Source organism: Cynocephalus volans, chromosome 1, assembly GCF_027409185.1.
Source record: "Cynocephalus volans isolate mCynVol1 chromosome 1, mCynVol1.pri, whole genome shotgun sequence".
In the NCBI taxonomy this organism is placed as follows: domain Eukaryota; kingdom Metazoa; phylum Chordata; class Mammalia; order Dermoptera; family Cynocephalidae; genus Cynocephalus; species Cynocephalus volans.
In genome coordinates this window covers 234,925,053-234,937,349 of record NC_084460.1, presented here as the reverse complement: position 1 = coordinate 234,937,349, position 12,297 = coordinate 234,925,053, and the positions used below count along the sequence as shown (strand labels likewise).

Below are 12,297 nucleotides of genomic sequence, written 5' to 3'. Positions count from 1 at the left end.
ACTAGAAGAAAGGTACTCTGTGTTTATATAGTATAATCTCTGTGTTTCCTCCTCTCTTCATTAATGATGAAATTAGAACATAACTTTGCCATTTACACAGCCTGATTTTCCTTTTTAATCCTTTAAGAGACTAGGTTATCTTTAATTCAGAGCACATCTGAACAAAGTATAGCATTTTGCAATGTTATGAAGTCTTTTTCTTATACCACATTTCCAAAGCATTTTGAACTTTTAAGATTAACTTTATCTTCAGCCTTTTAACATTTTCACTATATAAGTGTGTTTATACGTGTGTGTGCGTGTGTCTACGATATAAGAAATTTTACATTGCTAATTTCTTAAAATATACATTGGTATAACATAATTTTTCCCTGTCTAAATCTTGGCATGAAATCTATTAGTTCATTTATTTCATAATTAATTAATTTTTCAACAAACGTTTATACCTACTTTCCACCTAGCAGTGTGCTGGCAATCTAATTAAAAGAAAAAATGGTTCCTCTTCATATGAAGCTTACAGTCATGAAACCTTATCTAACACCCTTTCCTTATTTTACACTGTGCCTAATACCTAACCAAACAAAGGAGAAAAAAGAAACAACCATCTATCTTTAGTCATATTTGTTCTCAACTTCTTACATCAAGAACCCATTGTGCTTTGAGAATGAAAGAGATGCTAATATTACGGCTCCTAAGAGAGCTGTGGAGCCTCTACCCACGTTATCTCTAAGTAAGCCTCATAGCCAAATGAGACACTACTGAGAGAACAATTGTAGTAATCTTGGGTATTGACATTTGATCATTGTCTTTTCAGTTTTTATTTTTTCTCCTCTGAGAGTCTGTCTTGTGGATTATAGAAAATATTTGTTAGTTGTTCAGATGATCTCATCTATAAGAAATTTCCAATTCTGAGTCATCTTATAGCCTAAATTTTATTGCTATAACAAAATTATGGTCAAAATAAGATTATCTATTTGATGACTTTATTATCTGCAATAATATTTTGATTTTTTCCATATGAGTCTTATTTGTACTTTTTATTTTTCCTAAGAGATATAAAGATCGAGGTAGAGAGAAATAAAAGTAATCCATTAGGATTGAACAGTATTTGGTGGGCAGTTCATACTATCTTACGTGTGTATGTCCATGAGAGAAAGACTAATTATCAGAGTGTTAAAGAACCTCATCTCTTCAGAAAGACCTAAAATTCTGAAAGAAGTTTTAAAATATGAGTGTTTGGGGATCTTCACATGCTTATTTTATTTTATGTACACATATATAGTCAGTATAATTGTTTAAAAATAGATCTCAGTATGTGAAGAAATCAGAAACACAGGCAAGAAAATGTTTTTACATAAATGTTACGTACATACTATGTTTGTGTGTACACATATATATACATATGTATAGTGTTAAACATAATGTATGCAATTTCAACTTTCCCCTTTAAAAATAATATGTAAAGCATGAAGAAAATCAAATCTTCAAAAACTAAAATATTTGATGACACGGGAGAAAGCTGCCAGAATAGGCAAAATGCTCAAATCATCACTCCAGTTCTAAGAGAGTAATAAATATAAATCCACAACACTAGAATCCAAAAATATAAACCTATATCTGACAATTATAAACAAGATTAAAATCAGCTTATCTGGAAACTGAACATCTCTTGATCATATTTCTCAGTGATAGTAAAGATCAAATACACACTATCCTTGAGTCGAAAGTTACAAGTATTAGTAATGATTCTTCCATCACTCGTTTCTTGTTTGACCAAATTTATTACAACAGAGAATCAACTAACCACCCAACACCTGTGCTTGCTTGGCTCAAAAACCGTTAGATGTGGGTTTCAGGACCACGGACAGCTCTTTCTATGTTCTTCCTCCTGGGTTTGCAGAATCATTACATGTTTACCTGGGATAGATAGGGTTAAAGGGAAGTCAGCAGCCTGGAGGAGCAATTCGTTTTCTCACCTTAGGTGAGACAGGCTGGCTCAGTGGGAAAAATAAGCTTTGGAATAAGACAGATGAGTTTAATTTGTGTAACCCTCGATATTTGACATCTGTAAGCCTTGGCCTTTTTAATCTGTAAAAGAGACACAAATCATATTACATAGGATGCTGTGAGCTTAAGATGAGTTCTGGCTATACAAACTCCTTGTGCAGCACCTGACACATTGTACATGAGTAAGAGCTAAATAGCACTGTACTTTATATGCTCGGTTTTCAAATTTCAGATCAGCTTTTCTAAAAAATTTATTTTTTAAAAAATTGCTATTAGAATTATATGTATTTGTTGTATACAACAGAATGTTTTGAAGTGTATATATTCTTAGAGAATGGTTAAATCTACCTAATTAACAAATGCATTTCCTCCTTTTTGTGCTGAGAACACTTATTATCCACTCTCTAGGAGTAGGGAGTACAAAGGTGGTTATCTGAGGCTAGTGTGGATAAAGAGGAGGAGGAGTTGGGGAGATGTTGGTCATACGGTACACAATTACAGTTATATAGGAGAAATAAGTTCAAAAGATCTGTTGCACAGCATGGCTCTAGTTAATGATAATATACTGTACTCTTGAAAAATGCTACGAGAGTGGATATTAAGTGTTTTCAATTAAGTGTTGATCTTTTTATTGTTTAAACTGAAACAAAATGTGAGATACATTTAGCTTCATTTTTCTTCTTCATTTAGATACTTTACCTGTTTCTGGCATTGGTGAGCTCATTTAGTTCATACAAGGCTGCACCAACTGAAGAGAACGGTGAGGCAGAAAATCCCCAGCTTGCAATGGCAAAGATTAAGAAAGGAATAAACTATGTGCTTCGTAAAATATTTTCCGTAAAAAAACAAAATATTTCAAAGGAGACAATGGACCATGTAAATAATATGTATGTAAAAGAGAATGTCTCTGACCACACCCTTTCTGAATTGAGCAACACCCAAGATTTCCTCAAGGATAAGGAAAAAAGCAGTGGCACAGAGAAAAACACAACTGAAAATGAGAACCAATCACTTATTCCCAGTCCTAGTGTCTCAGAAACTGTACCAATTGCTTCAGGAGAATCTGATATAGAAAATCTGGATAATAAGGAGACCCAGAGCAAGTCAGGTGATGGAAGCAGCAAAGAGGTAAGTTTATTTTTTACGTTCTGATTGATTATTGTTGATTTATGGTATTGTCGATAGGGAAGTAAATCAGTACTGAAGTTCCATAGTCAGATTACCCATTTGATCGAGCTCCACCACTCCTAGCTCCTGATTTTATGCTCCTGATCAAATTATTTAAGCTTTCTAAACTTCAGTTTTCTCATATGCAAATGAGGATAAAATTGTACTTATTTCTTCAGGAGGATAGGAGGATTAAGAAAAATAGTTCAATAGCATATAGAATAATCCCTAGTATATAGTAAGGACTTATAAAACAGATGATATAATTATGAAATTTTATAAATTAGCAAGCAGGTGGTTTGGGGTGATAAAAACTGTACTGATGAAACCTAAGTGTTTAAAATTAATGTGTATTACTGCAGAAATCACTAAACTTCCCTGGGCTAGATCATCTTTAAAACATGAGATAGGATTAGAAGAGTGCTAATATTCTTTGTTGCTTGCTAAAATTCTAAGATTTTAGCCAGTTCATTTCTGCAACAAATGCTGTAACATATATAATTAAGCTGGACTAAAAAAATAAAGAAAACAACTAGTTTGAATTGTGAAAAGTTGGTGGTTTTATAAAATCCTGACTAAGTCAGGGTCTCGTTGAAAGGAGGGTAGATATTATTGTTCACTTAGTTTCTAAAATGTACACCTCATTGGAAACAGTCTTATTGCTTCCTTTTGCAAGTAGCATAATGTGTTAGTAGGAGGTGTGTCATAATAGTAAGCTACACCTACAGCGATCACATATGCACTATGGGCTTCTTACTTTGGACCCCACTGGAGAATCATCTCAGATCACTCAAAGGCACTGGGCAGGAGTAGGAAATGTCTCTTTCCTGCTTCCCAATGTGTCTGGCACCACTTGTTTCCCAGTCCTGTTCTGGTTTGGCAGGTGCTCTCTGCCATTACTTCTCAAATTGGTCTTCTAACAGGAGTTCAGTTTCAATTATTCAGTGTCCTTCCAACACCTACCAAAGGCATTGTTGCTTTAGTTAGAGAATAGTCTCAGGTTCATTTACCTTTAAGTCATTACTAGAAAACAGAAAAATTCCTACCCAGCACACTTCTCTATCTTCATTAAAAACTTTGAGTACCATCCATTTCTAAGTAAAATGGCTATCTACCACAGCACATCATATCAGAGTGTTCCATTAAAAAGCATGGAGTATGAAAATACACAAGAAAGATGTAACTTAAAATAACTGTAAATGTTGAAGTTGCAGAATTTGTCATTTATGCTGAATAATTATTTGATCCTGTTGATTGGTCAACTACTCACAGAAAATGTATTCATTAATTTATATATTTTGTTATATGTTTAATATAACAAATTTTATATGGTTATATAACAATCAGACACTTTCTACTTTATGTAGCTTATTGGTATTTAGAATGTCAATCTACCAAAAGCCATAAAATAAAACATAAAAATTACAGGTCATCTGATAATTCAGAGGTACAACACTCCCGCTTCCTTGGTATTTGCACTTTCAGCCTTTTTAAAATTACAAATATGCATATATGAAGTATCTTCGAAAAGGTTATGGAAAGATTTGTGTTATCTTTTAATTATATTTTTCAAAAGGTTTTTGAAGTTCCTTTGTATTATGAAAATAACATCAAACTTTGCATCAGGTTTTGTAACTTGTTTTTTTATAATGTAGTAATACATCATGATCACTTTCTTATGCCATTAAATAATCTTATACCAAAATAAATGATTTACAATATCGAATCTTGATGTATTTGCAAAATTATAGCAATACTTACTCAGAGGTTTTTGAAAAAAATAATATCAAATAGGTTATGTGCAAGGGTTTTTTAAATGTTTTAAAAATATAAAGGTCAGGTGTATAATTTCAATTATTGAGTGCCTAAATATTACATTCATTTACTTATTGCATACTCTCAAATTTAGAAATAAAGAAAATATAAAGAGAATTGAAACAAAAAGATGTGTTTATTTAAGAGGAATATTCTGCTGAATACTTTATTTTTTTAAAATTGAGCACCACGATGACTTACTGACAATTGACCATGTAAGGACTAAGGCAAACAAGCTTTTTAACTATATTTCCTTGACAATTATCATGCATAAGATCAAGAGGTAGAACAAAATATTTATAACATTTTTTGCACTCTATCTAGATTTTTTCTCAATTTTTAAGAAATAAAACTGTTTTTATTCCAAATGTTTTAATACACTTATCTTGATTTTGTTTTAATTGGAAAATATTACCTATATGCTAATAACTGTAGGGTCTTGGTGACTTTAAAAAATGACATGCTGTATATACATTTCTGAATAAGGAAAATAAAGCACTGTGAGAAAATAATTTTAAGTAAAGGGAGAGTATGTCATTTGCATTATTACCAAATGTACAAAGCCATGAACCTGTCTAGACAACCTTGAACATCAGTCAAGAGCAGAGTAGGAAAGAAGGTCAATCTCTGAATCCAGGATCATTCCATAGGGCTTGTGCAACTTTCCCAGGTCTGTCCTTGGTGTCCCTGTGCCTTTCCCTCATTTTACTTTATGATAACCTCACATCAATCCTGTCCTATGATGACATACACAAGAAAGTCTGGACCAGATTTTACAATAAAAACTAAGTGCACTATTATCTACCCCCCTGCGGCATCAAGGGATGATTTGTTTTGATGCTACTCATCTCATGGAAATAGAATATATGGGAAACTTGTGAGTAACTTCAGGAAAACTTTGGAACCCAAATTCTTTTGTAAATTGGAGGTAGCCTATACATCTTTTAGAAACAAAGTGTTATCAACTAAATATTAATTTTAATCTAAAAGTTATTTTTGCTTAAATTAAGTATTTTAAAATAATTTCTTAAAAACTTTAACTCATACCAATATGAAAGCAGTTTAGTATCAATCATGAAATTGGCCTAAACTCCTTTAAGCATCATAATATTCTTTCTGTATGTAATTGTTCTCACTTCTAAAAATAAAATAAACTTTAGCTACAGTGAGTAAATGAAACTTTAATCACAACTTTTTTGGTGGGATTTTACTTTTTAGAAGATAAAGCAATCTAGCTCATCTGAATGCAGTACAGTTGATATTGCTATCTCTGATGAAGAAGAAATGGTCTATGAACGTGAAAAGCCAAGACATCTTAAAAACAGTAAGAAAAAAAAGTTTCTTTAGTAAATTTATTGAGATTAGACTAAATTTCTGTAATTCTAAGCAATATTATTGATTTTACTTTTAATTTGGAAGAGTTTATTAATTTGGCTAAGGGATACATACACAAATGTGTGAGTTCATATGTGCGTGCACCCACCTGTATTCTGATAGACATTTATAGTAAATGTCAAGAAAAAAGTCAACACTGGGAAAAGAAGGAAAGGGACTATTTTCTAGAGAGTCTGATGCAGTAGATAAGAGGGTTGACTCTGGAAACAGACAGCCTGAGTTCAAATCCCAGTCCGCCATTTACTTATCCTCTCTGATTCAGTTTCCTGATCTGTAAAATGAGGATAAGAAGACTTACCTAGTGGTATTGTTAAACAAGTTTGTGTATGTTTGTATGTGTATATGTGCATACATGTGTGTATAATCTTAGAAGAGAAAGAAGCTAGCCAGAAAAAAAAACAACACAGTAATAATACCATCAATATCATCATACTTTAACTTTATTAACTCAGCTTACAGACATATAGATTGATATAGTTAATGCAGACGAGAACTATAAGTAGTGTGGTGTAAGTGGTATATTATTGATAATGTATTTAATGATATTATTAAATAAATAATAAATAAAATATTTAATGATAAGTTTTTATACTATAAGTAATATTGGGTAAAAATATATAACATACACAGTTTTATATTGATAACTACGTAACTGTGTACATTATAATAGAGCATGATTTAGGAAGAAAACAAAATCAGTATAGTTACAGCAGCACTGGAAAAAATATACATATATATGTTGAAGTGAAATCAAGTACTTTTAGAACTCATGGAATGGGATCGATAATTAAAATACATATATGAAAGCACCTTATAACTTTCATAGGAAAACAAATTGTGGTAGTGATATTTATACGTTTCACATGAATATTAAGAAATGTATAAGGCTTCAGTTTTCTGACACACTAGATATTTAACACACACCTCTTGATGACTTATAATTTAAATTAGTTTCCTAGTAAGATTAACAAATTACTACAGGTTTGGACATTCGAAATCACTCGAAAGTCATCAAAATGGTAATTGTTAAATGCTCTAATTCCTGTCTTCAAAATAAGAATCTGTTCACAGTAGCTTGAGTTGTAGGACTTGTATCACCTAAAACAAGGGAGGAAGCATGTTCTTCATTTTTTTTTTTTTAACTAGAGATGTATAATTTGACACTAGGAAAAATTCTAAAGTGAAATGTTTTGACTTCAAACTCCATCCACCATGTCTTCATTTTCTTACCTGTTAAACACTCTCTTCTCCAGCCTCAGGTTTTTCTTTTGCTAACCATCTTGACTAGAAGGTGGAGTTCAGCCCCATACGTGTGTTCTCTTCCAACAAAGTGCTCCAGAATTCAGGTCACCTCCTTAAATAGTCTCAATCAAAACTTCCATTTCCATGACACCTAAGAACTGCAATCAAAACATTGTAATTGATTTAACTAATATGAGGGCACTTCAGAAAGTTCATGGAAAAATTCATGTTATCTTTCAATTCTATTTTTCCTTGAACTTTTTGAGGTACCCTAGTATTATAATTTTTAACATCTGATAAGTATTTACGTTTTTCAAATGGAAATGCTTGTTATGCTATGTGAATCTTCAGAAGGTGACATTCAGGCATTATGCCAAAAGGTAACATTTAGGAGATGGGGTGTGGGTGTGTTAGTATTTTTTTGTGTGGGTGGGGGATACGTTCTATCTCGGACTGCTCTGCAGGGTGAGGCAATATTCTGTTATCCCTGCCTTTCACAATGTCTTTCTTCCAACTGCTAACAATCTCACAAATCCAGTTTTTCTTTTTCTTCTCAGCGATTGCAGTGGTCACGACAGCAGAGGTAAAAATCCAATGTTTGTATATCAGAGACCACCTATATTAGAATCTGTGAATAAATAATTACTAAAGCATATGGCAGAAAGTTCAAAATGTTTACTTTTTCATGTGCTTTTTAGATTTTTATGCTTAACAGTTTTATTCTTGACAGGTTATGGACGGAGATTTTCACCTGGTCAAAGCAGTAGAAACTCCAAGAGAGGAAAAATTTGGCAGAACATGAGGAAAACCTGCTGCAAGATAGTTGAGAACAGTTGGTTTAAGTGTTTTATTGGCCTTGTCACTCTGCTCAGCACAGGTGCTCTGGTAAGTGAGCAGCCCGGAATGTGTGATACTTTTATCCTTTTTCTGTTAATTCAGAGAGTTACTTTTCCCAGAATACTTAGTATGGTATCAAATTTATATTCTGTGATTTTAGTTTTAGAAATTAAATGTTACACTTTTTTAGAAAGTCTACATATGCATCATTCAATATTAAATTTAATATTGATATTAAACATATATCAATAGTAAATAAGTAATAGATTTCAAAATATATGAGTTACAGTAAGAAAAGTGAATGTGAACAAATAACTAATTTTTCTGGTTTTAACGAAGTTTCATTTATAAAACAGCTTAATAATTTGGACATCCAAAACTGCTATATAATGTTTGCACTATGGTCATCCGCCAATCCTACAAAAAAAGTACACACCACACAACATATTCTAAATGTTACATTTTGGTATATAATGGGTAAATGTTTAAATACATTCATCCAATGGAATACTGTGCAGCTATTTTAAAAATACAGAAGTAAAAAAGAAAGGTCTAGAATAAATTAGATGGTATGCTGTATTTTATGTAGGAAAGGAAGAAAAATAGAATGTATACTGATATTTGTATTTGATTAAAGAAGATCAGAGAATGCACCTGTGTAGCTGTCACTTGGATTGAGAAACAGAACATGACCAGGACTCCAGACCCACACTCCTACCCCTCACTATTACTTCCCCACTCCAGATGGTTGACCAGCATGTGGACTTCAACTGTCATAGATTAGTTTCACCCATTTTTGAACTTAATTTTTTTAAAAAGATTCAAACAGAATATACTTTTCTATTTCTTCCTCCTCCAATTTTGTTGCAGCATCCCACTCCCTCATGATAATCAGGGTCAATTATCTCTGCTAGTCTAACTCCATTTTTTTGTCACTAGTCTGCTAGCACAAGAAGCCAAAATTGACAAGATGATATTTTAGCTTTGATTTTAGCAGGAGACATATTATGTCCCCTAGTGCCCTATTTGGGGGCCAAAGACCTCTAAATATACCTATCCTAAGGTGAGGAAATGAGAAGCAGAAATACCCACAAGTGGGCTTGCCAGGTGCTTCACACTGCATCTTTCTCCATCACAGATTCTTCCAGTATTTTGGTATCTTCATACGGCTTAAATGGAAAGGCTGCTTGAAATATAGCCAATCTATTTTAGAATCTTTTCTTGCATCAGATCCTACAGAAAACAGCTATCTTCTGTATCATCTGATAACAGGATGAATCGATATCCCCAAGTGTGAAATTTAACCCTCAGAACCTAAAAAGGTCAATGAAGCATTCTTTCTTTCTTAGGGTAGGCGGTGCATGCGTCTCTCCAATGCATACAGAAAACCTACCATGTCTTGTTCATCAGGTCTGAAGAACATGATATCAGTATAATGGATCATTATGATGTTAACTTCTGTGTTACTGGAAAGCACCCCCATGTCAACATGTTCTCCCTTTTCTCTAGCTTTATATTCTATCCCCTTTGATCAGCCTATGGTGAGCTAATTAATGGTCCCCAAATATGTTCATATCATAATCCCCAGAAATTTTGAATGTTAATTTTCATGGCAAAAGGGTCTTTGAAGATGTGATTAAGACACATATTTAGATGCGGAGATTATCCTGGATTATCTAGTTGGAACTGATGTAATCACAGTGTTCCTTACAAAAGAGATGCAGGAGGAGATGGAGTCAAAAGAAAAGGTCATGAGAGGATGGAAAAGGTCATGAGAGATTGGAATGACAGGCTTTGAAAATGGAGGAAGACGCCACAGGCTTAATAGTGGAGCCACTAGAAGCTGGTAAAGAAAGGAAATGGATTCTCTGCTCAGAGCCTCCAAAAGGACCAGCCCTCCTGGCACCTTGATTTTAGCCCAGTGAAACTGATTTCAGATTTCTGACCTCAAGAATAATGAGTATATATTTGTGTTGTTTTAAGCCACTAAATTTGTGGTAATCTGTTGCAGCAGCAATAGGAATCTAATACACAGCCCCTTCAGCAGCCACTGCCAGGAGTACGCTCCTGTTCCCTGCTAGTATGTTGTTACTGTGTCCTGCATATGTACCAGATCCTCTGGCACACAATCCTTCTCCTTGCTTAGCAATTTCAGTACATCCCTAGCCACTTTCTAAAGAGATTTGACTCTATGTATACATCTGGTGGTCAAGAGACGATGTGGATGTAGATCTTAATGAGAGCTTGTTTAAGATACTTCCTTCATTAAAGGCCCCTTCATGGTTCTTGTAGGGAAGTTCTGGAGCCCAAACTATACCACAGAGTCGCACCTTGAGTGAAGTATGAGAGCTGGCATTTTTATTTCTGTATCATTCAGCCATTGACTGAGGTGTTTCCCTCTAGGAGTGGAAGCATTGCCTCTTGGGTGAGGTGGCTCCTGTTTGGTAGAGTCAATTCTCCAGAGGGCTTCAGTTTTGCGTTATTAAGCAATACTCATAGTCACTATGGAACAGGTAGATTTGCCAGTAAAGAGGCTCTTAGTAGGCAACTCCAGAACCCACTGCAATGTCCAATATGTACTTGAAAAGTACATGTCATAGGATGTTTGGGGGTGCAATTTTGTCATTTGTTGTTTCTACTGTTCCCATCTGCTATACCCTTGCTGATATAGTAAAGATTGTTTTAATCTAATATTAGTTATAGAAAGAATGTGTTAAATCATTCCACTATGGCTATTTTTTTTTCTAAATCTCCTTTTAGTTCCATTAATTTTTCTTTACATATTTTGATGACCTGTTATTTTGTGCATACACGTTTATACCTGGGATATTGAACCCTTTATCATTATGAATGTCCCTTTATCTTTAGCAATTTATTTTGTCTAATTTGATATTAGCTTTCTTTTGTTTAGAATTTACATGATAAATCTTTGTATTCTGCATATACTCTCAACTTTCTTCTTTCTACAATTATGGCTTGTATGCTTTTCATTGATACAGCAGCTCTGTGATGCTTTAAAAACAGACACTTTATAAACTTTATACAGCTTTTCTAGTTCTCAGCAGGAACACTGGCCTGGTGGAAATTATTCCACCCATGCTAATTGAAGTGGAAGCTTCTGTACATCTTTTATTTTTTAAAAAAATTGAATCATATTGCTTGTACATATTTATGTGGTCAGAGTTATATTTCAATACATGCATACAATGCATGGTAGTCATATCAGAGTAGTTAGCAAATACATCAGGGCAAATCTTTATTTTTTTTTTTGTGATGAGAACATTTAAGCTCCTCTCTTCTGGCCATTTGTGAACATGCAATAAATTACTGTTAATTATAGATGCCTAACACTGTTGTACACTACTAGAACTTACCTTTCCTATCTAGCTGTAATTTTGTGTCCATTAACCAACCTGTCACTTTCCCTTCTCCCCCACCCCTTCCCAGTCTCTAGTAACTACAGTCCTACTCTACTTCTAAAAGTTCAACTTATTGGTTTATGTTATTTTATTTTTTTAGCTCCTGTATATGAGGGAAAACATGTGGTATTTATCTTTCTGATTTCACTTAACATAATGCCTTCCAGGCTCATCTGTGTTGCCACAAATGACAGGATTTTTTTCTTTTTCATGTGTGAGTAGTATTCCATTGTGTATATATGCCATGTTTTCTTTACTGTACATCTTTTTATTATATTTTGCATTATGTACCTATTCAATAATAAATAAATGTAACAAAATAAAATTATTTAAAATAACCTTGGATGATATTTATAATCTGCTTTATAGATACTTTTACTCCATAATTTGTTCAGTTGAAAGTCAGCGACTCTAT

The 12,297-nt window shown here is 33.4% G+C and overlaps 1 protein-coding gene across 1 annotated transcript in view; it reads left to right on the top strand.

The window, feature by feature from the left end:
• Positions 1–12,297, top strand: part of SCN7A (sodium voltage-gated channel alpha subunit 7) — a 63,764-nt gene that overhangs the window by 36,921 nt on the left and 14,546 nt on the right. The window contains exons 14-16 of the mRNA XM_063092342.1: positions 2,698–3,135; positions 6,208–6,313; positions 8,357–8,511. Of these exons, the coding sequence (XP_062948412.1) occupies positions 2,698–3,135; positions 6,208–6,313; positions 8,357–8,511 (699 nt within the window). The remainder of the gene's footprint in view (positions 1–2,697; positions 3,136–6,207; positions 6,314–8,356; positions 8,512–12,297) is intronic.